Source organism: Terrapene carolina, unplaced genomic scaffold (genome assembly GCF_002925995.2).
Source record: "Terrapene carolina triunguis isolate 2854851 unplaced genomic scaffold, T_m_triunguis-2.0 Scaffold69, whole genome shotgun sequence".
NCBI classification, from domain to species: domain Eukaryota; kingdom Metazoa; phylum Chordata; order Testudines; family Emydidae; genus Terrapene; species Terrapene triunguis.
The window spans coordinates 36,946,793-36,967,013 of record NW_020664420.1 but is presented as its reverse complement, the minus strand read 5'-3'; the positions used below and the strand labels follow the sequence as shown (position 1 = coordinate 36,967,013).

The 20,221-nt window shown below is 45.8% G+C and overlaps 1 protein-coding gene across 1 annotated transcript in view; it reads right to left on the bottom strand.

Annotated features, from left to right (window-relative positions):
* Nucleotides 1-8,654: 8,654 nt before the first annotated feature.
* The window catches only part of DMGDH (dimethylglycine dehydrogenase), a 90,557-nt gene continuing 78,990 nt past the window's right edge, over nt 8,655-20,221 (bottom strand). Inside the window, exons 15-16 of the mRNA XM_024217331.3 lie at nt 10,398-10,532; nt 8,655-8,943 (exon numbers count right to left, since the gene is read on the bottom strand). Of these exons, the coding sequence (XP_024073099.2) occupies nt 8,728-8,943; nt 10,398-10,532 (351 nt within the window). The 3' untranslated portion in view covers nt 8,655-8,727. The remainder of the gene's footprint in view (nt 8,944-10,397; nt 10,533-20,221) is intronic.

Here is a 20,221-nt window from a genome sequence, read left to right as displayed (position 1 = left end):
GTTTGACAGATTCTAACCTGATTTTTTTCCTCCCTGACCAGCAAGCCTCTGTAAAAAGCAAACTGCTGTTCCTGTGAATAAGGTCCCATTGGCCAGATGCACAAAGTTTCCAGAATGTATATATACAAATCCCAAGGGATTTCCTTCTGGTTTGAAAATTATAGTAATGCCTGCTGACACCACATTCTAAATTTATGTATGTATGACTGTAGTAGTCTCAGCCGAGGTTCGGCCCTCAGCGGGGCTGTGGGGTATCCCACTGCCCCGCTCTGGTCCGCTGTCAGTCCTAGTCCAGCAGTAGTGTGGGACAGCAAACACACGGTTAGGGGCTCAGGCCCTTAAGCAGGGGCTGAGCCAATAGGTCAGAAAAAGCCCAGGCCCTCAATCAGGGCGGGGCAGCAACCACGCAGTCTGGAGCTCAGGCCCTCACGCAGGGGCTGAGCCAATAGTTCGGGAACCCAGGCCCTTAAGCAGGGGCTGGGTCAGTGTTTGTAGCAGCCCAGGCCCTAAGTCAGGGCGGGGCAGCAATCAAATAGTCAGTCAGGAACCCAGGCCCTTAAGCAGGGGCTGAGTCAGTGAGCAACAGGTCCCAGCCTCTCTAGGCCACGGAAAACTGGGAGTCTGCCACCCAAGGAGTGGGTGGCAGGGGGAACACAGGCCCTCCCACTCTACTGCGTCCCAGCCCGGGGCCCTAGCAGCGGCGAAAACTCGCTGCTGTCAGTGGGGATCCTGGCTGCAACACACTGACATCAGCTCTGGCAGTGCTGCAGCCAGACTGGGGTCGGCTGCCCCCGGGCTACTTCCACACTCCCCCTCGTAGGGTACCTGGGCCGGACTAGTGTCCTCGGGGCTCTCCACCAGCATCAGTTCCTCTGGGTAGGTAGCGAAGGGTAAGCTCGGCTCCTCCTCGGGATAGCAGGAAAAGGGCAGGCTCGGCTCCTCCTCGGGGTAGCAGGAACGGGGCAGGCTTGGCCAGTCCTCCTCAGGGTACCGGGCGAGGGGTAGGCTCAGCAGGCCTGGTGAGTCAGCAGGCCAGTCGCGGCCTGCGGCTGTCTCCCAAGTGGGAGCTTGGCCACAGACGTCTGCTCTCTCCGCCGGCTTGTCCTCCACTGAGCTCTGCAGGCGGGCTTTTATACTTCCGGATCGGCGCCGTGACCTCTGAGGGGCGGGCGCCAGACCCGGTGGCTCTGCCAACGTTGGTGTTAGGGGAGGTTCAGCCCTCAGCGGGGCTGTGGGGTATCCCACCACCTCGCTACAATGACAATAAGCAAAGTGTGTACTGTCCCCATAGCATAAAAATACAGTGATACTGAAAGACAAAAAGTGCAATGAAATGTTTTCATGAAGTTGTTGGAAGAGATATCTCTGTTATGGTCAAATACTTTGTCAGTCTCCTTCCATGGCTAGCATCTTTTTGTGTAATCGAGAGATCCCTGATTTATAGTCATTTGAAGAAGTCAGCATATGGCAATATATCTTTATTAGCATGTTCAGACTTATCTCTCTGGTTCCCAAAGTGTGGTCTGTGGACTAGTGGTGGACCATGATTGGTAGCTGGGCATCTGGTGCTGGCTGTTCTTGTTGCTTCCAGCTGCTTATACAGCTGGTAGAGACTGGAGCTCTGTATAAGCAACTTTAAACAAAGTAACAAGAGGAATAGGAGAGAAGTGTCCAGAAGAAAAGAGAATCAGCTAGCCAGTCCAGGGCAGGGGGAGAAGAGGACTAGGTGGCTGGCAGGTCACGTTCGGGGCAGAGGAGGTCCAGACAAAAAAGAGAGAGGAATGGAACAGAAGAGAGGAGGAGACGAATTTAAAAGCAAAATCAGACAGTGTGATTAAACTTGTTTGACATTAAAGACAATTAAGAATACATAAATGCTGTTGCAGCAGGTGGCACTGTTTTACATAGTCACAAGTTTTTCTTCTCATGTCAGCAAATGTTCGGTCTTGGGAAGATATGCTGTGTTGTTAGTTTTTGTTATGCAGGTTTTGTGTGGAAGCAGTGGCTGCTGGAGAGGGTTCTGGGCAAGCAGCAGGGGTGCTTGTTTTCTGCCTTGGTCACTGGTTAGAGTCCATTCTTGAGGTAGTAATGCTCTCTAGGAACCAGACATTGGTGTTGGGTTGAGATTCTGGGAAGAAGGGATTGGCTGCATGCTGTTTGGCCACCTTTGTTTCAGGACTGATGTGAAAATAAAAAAGTTACACTTAGACTCTACCCTGAATTTATGTAGCTGATTTCTCCTCCACTGGAAAGTTGACCTGCAAGGCCTCAGACATCTGCTAGCGCTCAGCAGAGGGGAGATGCTAGTGTCAGACTACACCAACAGTGTTGGAAAAAGGGGCAACAATACTTTCTTAATATTCCTTTTCCTTGTAACGCTGTAGTTGCAAATAACAGCGTTATTTGACCATGAATGGGAGTGGAGGTATCCACAAGACTTTCTCTTTGTTAACATGTGGTCCACATTATAAAAAAGTTTGGGAACTTCTAACTTTAGCCTGCCCTCATCTTTAGTTCAGACCTTGGCAGTAACTACCATTGCATTGCTGAGTTAGGTATCAGGGGGTAGCCGTGTTAGTCTGTATCTACAAAAACAACAAGGAGTCTGGTGGCACCTTAAAGACTAACAGATTTATTTGGGCATAAGCTTTCGTGGGTAAAAATCTCACTTCTTCGGATGCATAGAGTGAAAGTTACAGATACAGGCATTATATACTGACACATGGAGAGCAGGGAGTTACTTCGCAAGTGGAGAACCAGTGTTGACAGGGCCAATTCAATCAGGGTGGATGTAGTCTACTCCCAATCTGTTTCCTCACTTCCCCAGGTGGGTATTGTAGTTTTACGAATGCTTGATAAAGATCTTGTAGGTGTTTGTCTCTGTCTGAGGGGTTGGAGCAAATTCGGTTGTATCTTAGGGCTTGGCTGTAGACAATGGATCGTGTGATGTGTCTTGTCTCGTTGCCTACTCTGTCCCCATATCTACTCTGGCGACACCATCAGAGGACCCAATCACATCAGCCACACCATCAAGGGCTCATTCACCTGCACATCCACTAATGTTATATATGCCATCATGTGCCAGCAATGCCCCTCTGCCATGTACATTGGCCAAACCGGACAGTCCCTCCGCAAAAAAATAAATGGACACAAATCGGACATCAGGAATGTAACATACATAAGCCAGTAAGTGAACACTTCAATCTCCCTGGTCATTCTATTACAGATTTAAAAGTCACTATCATTGAACAAAAAACCTTCAGAAACAGACTTCAAAGAGAAACAGCAGAACTAAAATTCATTTGCAAATTTAACACTATTAATCTGGGCTTGAATAGGGACTGGGAGTGGCTGGCTCATTACAGAAGCAGCTTTTCCTCTCCTGGAATTGACACCTCCTCATCTATTATTGGGAGTGGACTACATCCACCCTGATTGAATTGGCCCTGTCAACACTGGTTCTCCACTTGCGAAGTAACTCCCTGCTCTCCATGTGTCAGTATATAATGCCTGCATCTGTAACTTTCACTCTATGCATCTGAAGAAGTGAGATTTTTACCCACGAAAGCTTATGTCCAAATAAATCTGTTAGTCTTTAAGGTGCCACCAGACTCCTTGTTGTTTTTGCTGAGTTAGCTATCTTTTACTAACGGGTTTAATGTCCTTATTATTTGCAAGATTTACCCATTGCAAAGAAATCTTGTTCATTCCAATTAATTCTGCGTGTGGTTTTGTTGAAAACATACCTTAGATAGAAAGAATTCATAATACCTCTGTCTCCTTTCAAAAAGTCTCCATTCTTTTCCTTTCCCTCAGATGTATCTGAGTAAACATCCTCCATTAGGAGAGTTTCTTAAGTTCTTAAAGATTTATCCCACTCCTCCAAAGGTTCCTGCTCTCTTGTCTGAATCGTCTGATAACAGAGAAGTTCAAACACCAAATTTAATTGACTCAAACATACATAGCAAACAGTTTATTTTGCACAGTCAAGGACTGGATAGTGCTACTGTCAGTAACCTGCTAGTTCTATTTCCACTTGAAAGATCTAGACAAAATATTATCAAGATCAGAGAATTTTCTACAAGACCACAGACATCAACAGGGACTGGAAATGGCAGTGCTGAGGACAACTCTGGGCCAACATATATTTTCTGTGTCCTTCTGGTCAAGCTGGTTTCAGACATAGATACCATATAATAAATACTACACTGAGATCCATGGTAATGAAATCATAGAGATGGACAGAATTATGGAATCCATATTAAGGCACATCTCATCCTGGTATATAAGAGCTGAGTATAGTAATTTAGGTATACAAGTAATGTCCAAAAGGCTCTCTGGATATTAACACCGGTATAAAAAAAAAGTAAATGACACATACTATATTATTACAAAGTCTGTCTCTTAAAAATGCCTTAATCTTTTTATATGCAGGATATCTAATTGGGTATTTCTAAAGAACCTCTGGCCCTCCAATTTTTGTCTATTTTTACATTATTACAAATTTTCTATCCTACTTAAGTTTAAATGGTGGCATTGCTAGAAATAGGGGTGCAGAAAGCCTTTCCATATTTTCCATCCATATACACTTGCTTGGAACAAAAATGTGTTTCAGATACAGTTTTGTTCTCACTAACGTCCTCTTGCTGCATCCTGTCACCACAAGATGATACAACACTACATATCTAGGCAAGTGATGACAGCCACCAAAATGAGTGAGTTCCTCTCTTGTTTTGTTCCATGTTAAACACTACTATCAACAGCCTTTCACATAACTGATTATGAATCATTGACTTACATGTGGGCGTTACAGTGCGGACGCAACATGGTAGTTCCACTCTGTCCTCTGGAAGATGCCAAGGAGTGGTGTTGTAGCTACTTATCCTTGCAGTGAGCTCCCCACAGTATCCCATTTGCCACAGTTAAGGCCAATGAGGGACATTGAGATGTTTTGGCCTATCACCAGTATGCTGAGATAACACTCTACTTTATATCTTTTCCCACAGTTGTTCTGTTCCCCCATCCTTTGCCTCAGACTTAAAAATGGATGAGAGTTAACTGGTTGAGACACAATCCAGTCAAAACTTAAGAGCTGTTGGCTGGAAATGGAAAGCACCCAAGAAGGGGAAGGGACTTGGGGGCGCCTTCACCCATTTTGCCGACTGGCGGTTCATCCACTGTGCCCGGCTCAACTGCGTCCCGCTCAACGAAGCCGTCCGCCACGGGAACCGAGAAAAGTGTTGCAGAAAGTGCGGCTACTCCAACGACACCCTGCCCCATGTCCTGTGCAGCTGCAAACCCCACTCCAGAGCCTGGCAGCTGTACCATAATGCCATCCAGAACTGCCTGGTGAAAGCCATCGCACCACGCCTGGGAGAGATCTCCGTGAACTGCACCATCCCCGGTACCGGCAGCCAGCTGCGACCTGACGTCGTTATCACCGACGAGGCCCAGAAAAAGATCATCCTCGTCGTCGTCACAGTCTCCTTTGAGAACAGAACCCCGGCCTTTCGTGAAACCCGAATTTGTAAGCTGGAAAAGTACGCCCCCTGAGAGTGAAGGGCTCTGAGGTGAAGATGGATGCCCTGATCGTCGGAGCCCTGGGCGCCTGGGACCCCTGCAATGAGCATGTGCTGCGGACCTGCAGGATTGGTCAACGCTATGCACGGCTTATGCGGCACCTCATGGTCTCAGACACCATCCAATGGTCCAGGGACATCTACATCGAACACGTCACCGGCCACCGACAGTACCAGGAGACATGAGCCGGAGTGACATCGTTCTTCGACTACGAGAAAGGGACCAAAAGACTTTGTCCGCTGGACCATATGAACTGGAACCGTAAACTCACTGAACGTTAAATCTCACCAAATGAGGGTCAACCCATCTTCATCATCATATCCACTCATTATACTTCACACCCGAACATAGCCATTATATGAACATCATACCCTCATATCTCAATGTCTGTACTTTGACCTGTCAATCATTTACCCCCAATCGGGATATTGCAGATTATGTATTCCTTACGCCAACCGATCTTAAACTGAACTTCGCACCCCTTGATAATCTGTACATTATTCCCTGATAACCAGAAACTTCTATGCTTAAACTCTGTACTGTTCACTTTTTCTAAACGTCATCTTAATAAAATTTTTATTTCTACTTTCTGCAGTGTTAGGCTAGTTCCCTCTTTAGAGTGTAAATCCTCAGAGTCTTCAGAGCTTGCTGGATCTTTCTGTGCTCCAGGATCCTGAAGGGCAAATTTTGCGTCTTGGCTCCCAATTCAGCAAAGCACTTAGTGCATATTTAAGTTCTTTGCTGAACAGGGATGGACTTAAGTACGTGTTTAAAATTAAGCTCATGTTTAAGTGTTTTACCGAGTTGGGGCTTTTTAACCATTTATCCAAGTACATGGCAGTGCAGATGTGTAGTTGAATGCACAGTGCACAGAAGGCAGAACATGAATGTTGCATCATGGGATGGATCCCTGCAGTGCTGCAGGACTACAGACCTGCCTCATCTCCTCATCTCATTTGGAGTACTATGCATGCAGTGAACAGTCTCTGAACTCCTTTGAGTTTGCAATTGGTTAGCTCTTGCCCAGGCCTTACAAGGTAGTGAAAGAAGCTCCTGGCATTCTCCTGCTCCTGCATTCCAACAGGCTGGCCCACACATTGTTCAGAGCACCTTTTCCCAAGCCAGCCAGGAAACTGCAGTCCTGCATCTAGCTTCAACATGTAAATGAGGAAGTCACTGCTGAAGCAGAGGTGACTTCCACAATTGTCTGACAAATGTTTCTGTGTACTGTAGCCTATTAGGAAGATAAAAGTGTGAGCCTCAAAGTAATTACAGTATTCTACATTCCAGCATATCAATGAATAGTGAATTTGCATATTCTTGAGAAATACCCTGTGTTCCTAAGGATTTTTTCCTTGCTCTAAATAAAATTGCAGTGCTTTGTTTTGTATTCTAGTTTTCTTTAATGACCATAGGGGGGAAAAAAGTGGCAAAGTAAATACACAAAGTGTTCAGTTACAAATAATGTCACCTTTAGGGAAAAAAACATCCCTGATTGGTTCAGCAAAATGGCCCTAAATCACTTATGAAAATATAATAGAATAATTTCCAAATGGATTTCTCATTCAAGATAGCTCTATGTGCAAGCCTGTCAGCTCTTATACTTTAGTTTGACCTGCTTTGTAAAAGGATATTCTGAACTGCAAAATGTAATGTCAACTTGCATTAAATCTTTGACAAACATAGGTGCTCATTATTCAAACAGTGTTTCCACTGGCATATTCTATTTATCCTCTGCTTCTTTGCTGAAGGTTTAGAAGTTTCCAATTCCTTTGGAAGACTATGCACTTTTGGGCCCTTTTTCTGTTTCAATGATTTTTGAAAAGAACAATCAACAGCCTAATGTTGAGTGCTTTCTGAACAAATATTCTAGCTTTTAAAAGTTTTTTTAGGATGGCATTATTATGATCATGTTGTGTCTCAGTAGATGCTGAATATTTTATGGAATTAACAAGTTTATTATAATAATTTAATACATTTCCATTATTTATATTCTCCTACAGTATCCAAAATCTTGCTTATTGGGATGATCAGAAACAACACTGAATGAAATACCACAGTTTAAATATATATGTTCACTTATTACTTGTATATGACAACACATTGTCATCATCGCTGCTTAATTTTTAACAGAGAAAGGAAGAACTAAACAAAAAATGGTGCATGAGTTAGTGCATTTTGATTGTGTCCAGAAACTGAGCAGTAATATTGTGTATGTTGAATAATGTTGCATATAGTCTACTAGCTGATCCATGGCAAAATACTCAATCAATAGGAAGAGTGGCCTTTCTAAAATGTCTTGATTAGGAAGGACCTAATTTCTATCATCCATCAAAAGTTCTGCCAGAATAACACAGCTGGAGAAAAAATATTATCTACTCAGTTTGCATTTAAAAAAAATAATTTCTAAAGCCAATGTTCAAGAGCAACTTCACTTTTGTACAGAACGTGTCCATGTGGAACTAAGTAACTATTCCTTTGGGGACAAGGCTGTGACTTTGCCAAGGCTACAGGGAGGGGGCAATGTGTAGCTGTACTGCCCCAGGAGCACACCAGGGAAAGAGAAGTGACCCTGAAAGAGGGGAAATAATTTGCTATTGGCTCATACTAACAGCAGACTACTTCCCCCTCTGCACCAGCTCAGCTCTGCTGGCGAGAGCGTGGAGAAGCTGAGTAATGACCGTTGAATCTTTACCCGCTTCCTGTCCACAAACATTGGGGGGGGATGGGGAAGCATGTGTCCACAGGAGCCTGCTCTCCTCCCCCTGTGCTCAGAGCAGTTATGTGGGCAGTCCACTCAATGAATCAAGGGGCCATCTTAAATCCCCTTAATTCCCTACATGGATGTATAGGGTAAATGAGAATCTCACCCTTGATGATTGGGAACCAGAGTAGTTTGACTCCTTTGTATTTCATGAATAAAGAATGAGGAGTACTTGTGGCACCTTAGAGACTAACAAATTTATTTGGGCATAAGCTTTCATGGGCTAAAACAAAAGCTTTTGCCCAAATAAATGTGTTAGTCTCTAAGGTGCCACAAGTACTCCTCGTTCTTTTTGCTGATACAGACCACTCTGAAACTTGTATTTCATGGTTATAACTCAAACCAATTGATATTGGAGAATTTACTGCAACTGCCCTCTGGATTTACACCTTGGCACTCCCACCCTTTTTCTGAAGGCGTGTTCTTGTTTGTTCGGTCAGAACCAGTGGTTCCTCTACAATGGTTGCTGAATAATTTTGTCCTAGCAGTTCAACTTCCAGCTTCTGTCCAACTTTGCTGAGTTCTGTGGGGACATATGCAAAAGCCAGACTCTGCTGGGTACTGTAGCTGTAATTTCCAGATGTGGTATTGCCAACAACCTGAAAAAAAAAACCCAAAACATTAATCTTTATTTCCAACACTCAATGGGTTTTGTACCATACTAACTTCTACTTTTAAAAATACATCTTGCATTATTTTGAATACTTTAAATATTTTTGTATCCCTATGTAGCGAGGTGACAACTCACCCTGTGGCGCCTCCTGCTGGTCATCCAGGGAATTAGCTCACCAGTCTCCAGAGCGCCCTCTGCAGGCCAGTGTCTCGCCTTGCTGCTGGCCCCGGTGTCCCTCCTGGACCCTGGTGCCTCTTCTCTCGGGGTTCTGCCCCCTGCAGTACCCCCACAGTCTCGCTGGGTCTCCCCTTCCCAGGGAACCCCAAACCCCCTATCCCCACTTCACCTCAGTCTTTGGCTACTGCCAGTCACCATCTAGCCTCCCGCTCACTGAGGCGGACTGCAGTATAATTGCCACTCATCATTGGTAAGGAGGGTTTGGAGCCTCTGCCTACCCTTGGGCTGTCCCTCTGCAACCCCAGTACCCTTCTTGGCCTTTAACAAGGCCTGCAGCCTGGGGGTTTTCCAGGCCAGAGCTCCCCAGCTCCTCTGGCCTTTCCTCAGCCCTGCTCCACTATAGGTACCCTGCTCAGCTCCCAGCAGCCAGGTCCATCCCTCTCAGCATCTAGAGAGAGACTCTGAGCTCCAGCTTAGCAGCCCCTTTATGGGCCAGCTGCAGCCTGATTGGGGCGTGGCCCAGCTGTGGCTGCTTCCCCAATCAGCCCAGGCTTACTGATTCCCTGCCACAGCCCTCTCGCAGGGCTATTTTAAGCCCTTCAGGGCAGAAGCAGGGTTACTACCCTGCTACACCCTAACATCAAGAGTCAAGTATACATTGTCTCATTTGTGTCATACAGTTCATAGCAGTCTCTATTTTTGGTGCTATCAGGTAAGTTGGGAATTTCTTACTCCCAAAGAACCACTGGAAAAATCACCAGCAGGATGCTAAATTCCTATTATCATAGAATCATAGAATATCAGGGTTGGAAGGGACCTCAGGATTTGATTAAGATCTCACCTGAAACAAATCCTATTTACATTTTATATTCATGCTGAGTATTTTTATTAACTGTTAATGACTGTTTCAACATCTACTCTGTACTTAGATGGCCTGGTGGCCTAAACTTTGGTTTGTGGTTTTGTTCTTTTCTTCTATGCAAATAATTTTGAAATATACTGTAAGTAGAATCCTGTACTTGCAAGAGGATAGAATGGGTGACCTAATACTGTAGGTCTTTTCCATTTCTAATTTAGAGATTCTATATTTCAAACTCTGGTGTACAATTAGAACCTGTCATGCTACATGGAAATTCAAAAATAGTATTATTGTCCCAAACTGTCCTGCTCCAGTAAAAGTAACCTGAAACACAAAGTGGGATTCCAGTACTAGAGAATGAATTTTAGTTCCTTGTAAAGTGATGTACATTGTACAGTACTTACTCTGCCATTATGCCACACACTTTCATTTCCCTCTGGATCAATGTTAGCTGTTTCCAAGGTGAGATACACCAGTCGCCGTTTAAGCCCCTTTTCTTTAATCTGCTTCAGTGCTTGCTTTCCTATGAAGTCTGCTGGCTGAAAGTAGAAGATAATGATGATGAATGATTATACAAGCTCTGCGACAAGGTTATAGATGCAAGTATTTAAATTTGTCTTCACTTATTTTCTCGTCAATTAAACATTATATAAAAATAGAGATTAAATCAAACCTTTTGGCAAATATTATTTCTTGTCCACAAATATGACACAATCAGATATTTTTTCCTCTTTTTTTTGTCTAGATCTGAGACCTATAAGACCCAGTATTCCAATGATAGGAGAATTACATGTGCAATAAAATCCAGCATACTGCAGAAGTGGCTGTTTAAACTGGCCCCATTGGTAGTCTGAGCCAGAATGCCAGTACCTCTCTCAGGATGCAATGAAATAATCTAGGCCATTGGCACATCATTACACAGACATCTGTGGCCCTGCCTCTCACTGGGATCCTGCATCCTCCTTGGACACAAAAACCATCTGCAAGAGTGACAATAGCCCACCACATTCCTCTTTGGTCCCTCTGCTCTAAGAGGTGGAGGTAGCATTTTCCTCCCTACCCACTAGAGTGTTCCATGTCAGGGTGTGTTCTCCTCCCCACAGGATCTAATACTTCATGGGATAGGGTAGCACCTCCGCTGCCACATCCTACCCAGTATCATGTGAAGCCCTCTTCCTCAGCTTCACTAAAGAGGAACAGCAGCTCCCCTGATTCTCACAGGTAGATCAGGGATAATATCCTGTGGGAATGGAGGAGCCCTTCTGGCAGCCTCCTGGAGGAGGCAGTCTTCTGCTTGAGTGACAGACCAGCAGTGCCACTCTGGCAATATATGTGTGAATGAAGCTAGGAAGAGAATGGAAGGGTCAATGTGAGAAAGACAAGGTGCAGGTAAACCGGTGCACAGACACACAACTGAGCCTTGAATAATGACTGGGGGGACTTTCCCATGTTACTGGGTAAATTGGAGCACTTAGAGATGCACTAACAAAAGAGATTCAGATTGAATCCCAGATTGGAAGATCTTTGTAGAGAGGAGAGTCCTGCTCAGGGAAATAAGGAAACAACAGGACAAATCAGAGTAAATGACTGTTTCTGTAGTATAGCAATAATTTCTGCGTAGCTCCTCAAAAAAGTGCCTGTATATTCCACCTACCCCTCCTTCCCATTCAGAGTGCAACATATTTCATTTACATGTTCACAATGTTTTTATAATGAAAGGGGTAGGATAGTATGGTGGGGTTTGTGTTTTATATAAGTTATTGTAGATGTCATGCTATATGGAATCACAGCCCCTATTACACGGGATGCATTTATTAAAGAAAACAGCTACAGCTCCGTAGCGAACATAAACCAACTACACCTCTACCCTGATATAACACGACCCGACATAACACGAATTCGGATATAACGCGGTAAAGCAGCGCTCCGTGGGGGGCGGGACTGCGCACTCCGGTGGATCAAAGCAAGTTCGATATAACGCGGTTTCACCTATAACGTGGTAAGATTTTTTTGGCTCCCGAGGACATCGTTGTATTGAGGTAGAGGTGTAGTTTCAGTGCCAACTTTGTCTCCCTTGTTACCTGGGACCACACTCTGACCGGAACCCTATACACCACACAGAAATATGTAGTAGCTGAATAAATAAACATATCATTACAGAATCAAGCCTTTCCTGCCCATGCTGATGTATTATTGGATGTTCAGACTGAAAACTGTCAAAGAAAAGTTCCATGACTGTTTTATTAAAATAGATAAAAAATTCATATCTTTAGATCTCCATGTAATAAAATAGTGACAAAAAGATGGGGATCTGCCAGCACTAAACTCTGTGAACACCAAATCGCCCCCCACTGTGACCATCTTCTTTGCTGGATCACCTTTAAATTTCCCATGAGAGAACTGTGACCCACAGTTTGGGGAATACAGTATCTTTGGCTATCCCTCAATGCGAGGATGATGTCTGCCAAGAGGGCTCTTTGGTGGGTTTTTAAGTGGCTGAGGAGCCCAATTCGTGTCCTGCAGATTTTCCCACAGAAGTGACAGGTGTAATCTTGGAGGAGACATAGTTGTTGGCTGGACTGTTGTGCCCTTTCTTTCCTCCGTTGTTGCTTCTCTGTCTCACGAGCATGTCTGTTCTCCTCAAAGTGAGCTGTGGCTTGGTGTATGGTGTGGCACCACTGTGTTCTGTTCTGTGCTGCGTCCTCCCAGTTTGTTGGGTTAATGCCTCCCTTTTTAAGGTGTACTTCCAGTGCCCTCTCAGAGCCCTTCTTCCCTGACTTAACAGAGAGAAGAGTACTTGCTTTGGGAGGCGAGTATCAGGCATATGTACACAGTGGCCAGCCCAGTGGAGTTGGTGTTTCATGACTTCTGCTTCTATACTGCTGATGTTGACTGCAGAGAGAAGGCTGATGTTAGTGTGTCAGTCTTCACAGCTGATCCTGAGAATCCTTCTGAGGCAGCACTATTGAAACCACTCCAGCTGCTTGAGATGTCATCCATAGGTTACCCAGGTCTCACACCCATAGAGAAGGGGGAGGGGGATGACAACTGCCTTGTAAACCAAGATCTTGGTGCCTGTTTGCAGGTCCCTATCATGGAAGACTTGTTTGAGTAGTCTTCCAAAGGATGCGCTGGCACAGTGAATTCTGTATTCAATTTCTGTGTCAATGCTGGGTGTTCGGGAGAGGTGGCTGCCAAAGTATGGAAAATGGTCCACATTTTCCAGGGGTTCTCCTCTGATGGTAATTTGTGGAGTACGAAGAGTAGTTTGTGCATGTGAGGGCTGGTAGAGTACCTTGGTTTTCCCGATATTGAGAGAGACCCAGGCTGTGATAGGCATCTGCAAAAAGATTTAGGGTACTTTGCAGGTCGGCATCTGTGTATGCAAGAATGACACAGGATCAGTGATGCCAATTCTCATGATCTTAGATTTTGTTTGGAAATGTCAGAGATTCAGGAGTTGACCATCCATACGATACTCAATCCTGATTCCATCAGGAAGGCGGTCACAGATGAGAATCAGGATCAGGGCAAGGTAAATATAGAAGAGTGTTGGAGCAATGACAAAGCCCTGCTTGACACCAGTGCGAATGATGAATGGTTTGGTCTCTGAGCCATTGCACAGAATGGAGTAGTCTGATGATGGAAATGAATTTCTAATGACAGCCAAACCTACACAGCACCTTCCATAGGGCATCACAATTGATAGAGTCAAAGGCCTTGGTTAGATCGATGAATGCCATGAACAGTTCCTGGTGTTGATCCTGGGGGAATTCTGCGCATATGCTGAATTTATGTCCCCCCGCAGATTTCTCTGCTTTCCTGCAGAAAAATGACTTTCTGATGGGGAAGCAAAGGGAAGCCACAAGAGTGGTCATGCGACCCTCCCCAGCAGTATGTTTTGGGTGCCCAGGGCAGCTGGCAGACAGGTAAATCACTGTGGGGCAGGGGGTGGGACTAGGGAAGACCCGAATGGTGGTTCCTACCGTGTGCTCGGCTCAGCTGCTAGCCCCGGCTGGGCTGGGGAGGACAGAACTTCCTCTTCCTCTGCACGGCATCCGGGGCTGGGTCAGACCCACCTCTGAATTTCTTCCCTGGCTGCAGGAAGCTCTGCAAACTCCCTCCCCCCCACTTCCTGCACCCATCGCTCCTCATCTGCAGGGGGAGGGATCCCTGTACAGGGAGCTGCTCCCCCATCTGCCCAACCCCCGTGCATCTAGAACCCCTCATGCCCACCGAGCCTCACCCCTCTGCACTAAGAAACCTCTGATGAGCCCCACTCCCTCTCCAGCTAGATCACCCCAATGAGCCACCTGCATCTGGATCCCCACCTCGCCGAGCCCCACACCCCCAGCATCTGGACCCCCACACCCAGACCCCCCACTGAGCTCTATCCCCCCACATCCAGATGCCCTCCCCCGTTGAGCCCCAACCACCTTCACTTGGACCCCCCTGCAGAGTCCCATTACCATTACACCCAGAACCCTACAACAAGCCCCTGTGCATCCAGATCCCTCCCTGCCCCTGGATCCCTCACTGAGCCACCTGCACCCAGACTACCCCACACAGAACCCTCTCAACCCACACCTGTATCCCCCCACACTAACCCCCTCCACTCCTGGATCCCGCCTTGCTGAGTCTGCCTGCCCACTCCTGGTGCACCTGGCACAGAGGGGAAGGGCCCCGGGGTGTTTCTGGGGCTGACCTGGTCCTTGTGCTATGTCAGGGTTGGGTGCAGCCAAACTGCTGAATCCGTGTCCTGGAGTGGGGGAGCTGGATGGTGATCTCCCACCTCTGTGCAGCCAGTGGCCTGTGCTCCCCAATGCCATGCTGGAGCCTCCACATGTATTTATCTGATAAATAAAATTTGCAGAATTTTAAAGTGTGCTGAATTTTTGATTTTTTAGTGCAGATTTTTTAATTTTTTGGCGCAGAATGCTCTCAGGTGTACTCTGCACTTTTGAATCTGTCATGCCACGAAGATCATGTCAGTTGTGTCTCAGGATGGCCTGAAGCCACTCTGTGATTCAGGGAGGAGTTCCTCGGTAAGGGGGAGAAGGTGGTTTAGTAGGATCCGGGCAAGGATCTTCCCTGCGATGGAGAGAAGGGCAATGCCTTTATAGTTCCCGCACAAAGATTTGTCCCCTTTCTTGAATATTGTAACAATGTTGGTGTTCTTAAAGTCAGGTGGAATTTTTTCGCAGGTTCAGATTTTGTCGAGGAGTTGGCAAAGTTTGTGCTGGAGCACTGTTCCACCAGCTTTAAAAACCTCAGCTGGGATGCTGTCTGGGCCTGGAGCCATGTGATTTTTTTGTCTGGGTGATGGCACGCCAGACTTCCTCAGAAGATGGGGGATCAGCACAGTGTTCCACTGCTGAGTGTTGTGTAATAGACTCAATGGTATCTTCAGAAACCATGGATTCACAGTTTAATAGGCTCTCAAAGTATTCCTTCCAGTGTTGTTTAATGGCCGCACTGTCTTTGAGGCGGGTGGAGCCATCCTGGGAACGTAAGGGGGTTGGGCCTTTGGAGCTTGGCCCATATATAGCTTTTGTTGCTTGAAAGAAGCTTCTCATGTCATCCTGGTCTACGAAACCCTGATCTCAGAGGCCTTCTCTTGCCACCACTTATTTTTGATGTCACATAGCCTCCTTTGGACTTCAGCTTTGAGCAGCCTCATGTTTTTGTTGATAAGCTTCATGTTTTCATTGGTTAGAGGAATCATTTTGCCAGTTACAGAATGCAGTTCTTTTCTGTTGAATTAATGCTAGGATTTCCTTGTTGTTTTCATGAAATCAGTCTTGGTGTTGATGAGTGGAATATCCTATAGTTTCAGCACATGCACTGTGAATGGTATTTTTAAGTTGAGCCCAGTGCTCTTGAATGTCAATGATGTTATCAGGCAAGTTAGAGAGTTTCTCTGACAGATGTTGTAACATCTCACAGCTGGCTTGGTCTTGAAGTGCTTTGACGTCGTACTGCTTTCACTTAGTCTTTGGGTGTTTGCGGTGTGGTGGAGCGAGCTGCAGGTACATGATTGATCTTATTAATCGATGGCCTGTCCAACAGTGATCTGTACCTCTCATGGCTCCTGTTACATGGACATCAGCGTAATCTCAGGCACTGACTATAACATAGTCAAGGAGGTGTCAGTGTTTGGACCGAAGATGTTTCCAGGTGGTGTCAAATTTGTTACTCTGCCTAAAGATGGTATTTGTGATGAGTGGATCATGCTCCACACATTTGCTGATGAAGAGAATGCCATTGGGGTTTACATTTCCCACCCCTTCTTTGCCTAATGTGCTGCTCTAGAGTTGGAAGTCCCATCCGACTCTGGCATTGAAATCTCCCAGGAGGATGGGTTTGTCTGCCTTAGGTGTGTCTGCGAGGACTGCATCAAGAGTGCTATAAAACTGCTCCTGTTGTCTTCCTCATCATCAAGTGTTGGGATGTATGCACTGATGACTGTGGCATATTGGTTGTTGCTGAGCTTGAGCCAAAGAGTCATGAGATGCTCGTTGATCACTACGGGAAGCTCCAAAATCTGACTGGCGATCTTATTTTTTTATGGCAAAGCCAATCCCGTGAATCTGCATGTCTCTTCAGGAAACTTTCCTTTCCAAAAGAAGGTGTAGCCACCTCCATCCTCTTTTAATTAGCCCTCATTGGCCCGGCGGGTCTCACCAAGAGCTGCAATGTCAATGTTGAGTCTTGCCAGTTTTCTGGCAATTATGGCAGTTCTTCTTTCTGGGCATTCACTGTGCTGAGTCCATAAGGGTGTGGACATTCCAGGTGGTGAAATTCATTGTCTTATATCTCTTGTTTCGGCCACGGAGTTGAGTGATCCCACTGGATGTGGCCATCCAGTCAGAAAAGTGAGAGACAGCCTGTTTCAGGCACCTTTTCTAGCCCCCTCCCCATTTGGGGTGAGCACAGGGGATCCTAAAAAGGCCTGCTCAGTCACAACTGCTGCTGCCAAAATGCACTTCTGTCTCATCCAAGCAGAAGATGACTGTCACACGGCTGCCACCTGCGTGCAGTTTTGTGACTAAAAACTCAGAAATCACTGCTCCTGTCTTCACCGCCACTCATCAGTCGCCGCAGGGCTTTGTGCGGGCAGGTGTGAGCCCTTTGGCAGAGTCCTGTGTGTGAAATCTTTTAACGTGGGGAAGCCAGTGCGCAGGCGATTGACAGGAGGAAAATCCTGACCAAGTAGCAAGGAGATCCAAGACAACCAGGGACCTTCCTCCTGCTGCAGCCCTCATCCGCCTTCACAGCCGCAGAGTACTAAAAGGTCCTCTGTATGTGCCTGTTCCACCATTCGGGTCTTGTGAAGTTTGGACTGCAGTTAGTCAGGAGCCTCGCCTCAGACCTGCTCGCCAAGGGGGACCCTACCAGGAGTATGAAAGCTCCAGATGATGTAGCTCTGAGGGTCTTTAGCCCACACAAGCCTCTCCACGACGACAAGGTTGCAGTCCATCAGAGAGGAATACAGTATCACATAGCACTGAAATAGTGCCTATTGTGGTGAACTCAACTCACGTCATTTCACCCTTCTCTTTTCTGGAGTATTTATCATGGTGCTTCTATTACTCCCCTTCAGTTACTTGTAGGTGGAATAGGGATGAAGAGAGAAGAAACCCACTCATTTAAATATTTCTCATTTCCACTGTGCTTTCTACTCAAAATTACTGGGAAATCTACACTCCCATAAATCAATCATTTATAAATGGAAAAACAGTTTGCATGAAGGTTAATGCAGCAAGTATAATCAGAGCCTTGAGTATGACCTGACAACAGATGTGCACTGTTTTAACGGGTCACTTCCAGATTAACTGTATAGATGACAGTTAACTCTACTGAGTATACAAATCACTGGCACACTAAGGATGACTGCTAAATTTTTTTGACTTCCACCTGTTAATTAATCAGTTTGAGAAATGTATGAAAACTATTAGAGCAGGCAGTTTGCAAGATATAAATTCTAAATTTTTCTAGCATATTCCCTGTTATTTTCATTACACATATAAGGCTAAATCCTTATCCCATTAATTTTAATGAGGTCAAGCTTAGGCCTGCCTAAAAAAGGTACACTTCCAATTCTAAGTACCAAGGAGGGCCTGGTTTTGGCATTTTCATATAACGGCCACATTCTGCACTGACATATCCTATGCAACTCCTCTGGAAATAACAATCTGACGATCGCCTGCTTCCTCCTATTCTGTATGTTCTTGACTGAAAGAGTGGACAAGGAATGACCCACTCTAGGATTCCTGGACTCTGCTAAAAAAATACACTGGGATGCTTTTTTAAAGAAATTCTCACCAAAATTAATCCAGACTTCCAATTTCTATAATAATTGGATATGCAAATCACTTGTATCGGGGTGGGCAAACTTTTTGGCCTGAGTCACATCTGGGTATAGAAATTGTATGGCAGGCCATGAATGCTCATGAAATTGGGGTTGGGGTGTGGACTCCAGCAGGGGGTGTGGGCTCCGGGGTGGGACCAGAAATGAGGAGTTCAGGGTATGGGAGGGGGCTCCAGGCTGCAGCAGAGGGGGTGGGGTGTGGGGTGGGGTGAAGGCTCCAGCTGGGGGTGCGGGCTCTGGGGTGGGTTGGGGATGAGGGGTTTGGGGTGTAGGAGGGTGCTCCGGGCTAGGACCGAGGGGTTCGGAGGATGGGAGTGGGGTCAAGGCTGGAGCAGGGGCTTGGGGGGTGTGAGGGGTTCAGCTGGGGGTGCAGGCTCTGGGGTGGGGCTGGGGATGAGGGGTTTGGGGTGTAGAAGGGTGCTCCGGGCTGGGACCGAGGGGTTCAGAGGGTGGGAGGGGGATCAGGGCTGGGGCTGGGGCAGGGGGTTGGAGCATGGGGGAGTGGCTGAGGGGTGCAGGCTCTGGGCAGTGTTTACCTCAAGCGGCTCCCAGAAGCAGCGGCATGTCCCCGCCCTTCCGGCTCCTATGCAGAGGTGCGGCCAGGCGGCTCTGCTGCACGCTGCCTCGTCCGCACGCGCCGACCCTGCAGCTCCCATTGACCACGGTTCCTGGCCAATGGGAACTGCAGGGCTGGATTAAAATGGCCCGACTTGTATAGTAAACAAACTTCCAGCATTTATGCACCTTTGGTTTGGTTTTAGATTTTGTCCACTGAAATAAAATTAAGATTTAGGAAACTGATTGATTCAGTCTAACCATGTCTGGCTATACTTGGTAACAATTGCTTCCTATTCTTATTAGGAAAATGAGTCAGTATACTGCAACTATTCCATTTAGTTTGTCACTCTAAATGTATAATGTAACATAAAATTCCACTTAAAAGGTACATTATAACTCACTATAAATGAATAAGAACAAACATAGGAAAAATGGAATAAAGTAGAATTATATGTGGGGGAGCGGTGATAAACAATTGTAAGGTCATGGTAAATTTAAACCTGGTTGTATCTTTTCTCAGTTTTAAAAGAATATTCACGCTAAGCTTTTCAGGTAATTGGAGTTGGAATTGGAAAAGATTATTTTCTAGGGAGCTTAACTATTTAGCCAGAATGAAGGTTTTAGCTGTGAAGAGTAAAGTGTGACAGGCTTAGCTGAGGACACAGGAGCTGTTTACCGATATCATGGCTCTGATGCTTATTCCCTCTGTGACCTTGGGCAACATACGTAACCTCTTTCTCAATGTCTCCATTAGTAAGATGGGGATAATGACAGTCTGTACCTATAATCACAGGAGCGTTGTAGTTTGGTTAGATCTAAAGTAGAAGATATGCTGCCCCAGCAGGAGCTTCCATGGGCATTGCATGTGAGGTAGGCATAATGCTAACCAAACATCCTGACTTTAAGCTAACGACTAATCTAAAATCCTTTTTAAGAGCAAGACAGGGACAGTATTCACCTCATATTTATCTACTTGCCAACTGACTTGACTATGGGTGGATCTTCGCTAAAAGGTGTGCTCTTACCTCATGTTAGCTAACACATGGCAACTAACACAAGGCAAAATCCTAGTGAAGACAAGGTAGTTGGAGTTTTCACATGTTCGCAGGAAGGAACTTAGAGTTTAGACTGACCTGCTAACACATGTTGAAACTACAAACTGCCTTGTCTTCATTAGGATTTTACTTTGTGTTAGTACCACATGTTAGATGACACAAGGTAAGAACACACCTTTTTTCCTAGTGAAGACAAGCCCTAAGAGTCAGGGCAGATTAATTCATTAAGTCATTTTAAGCACAA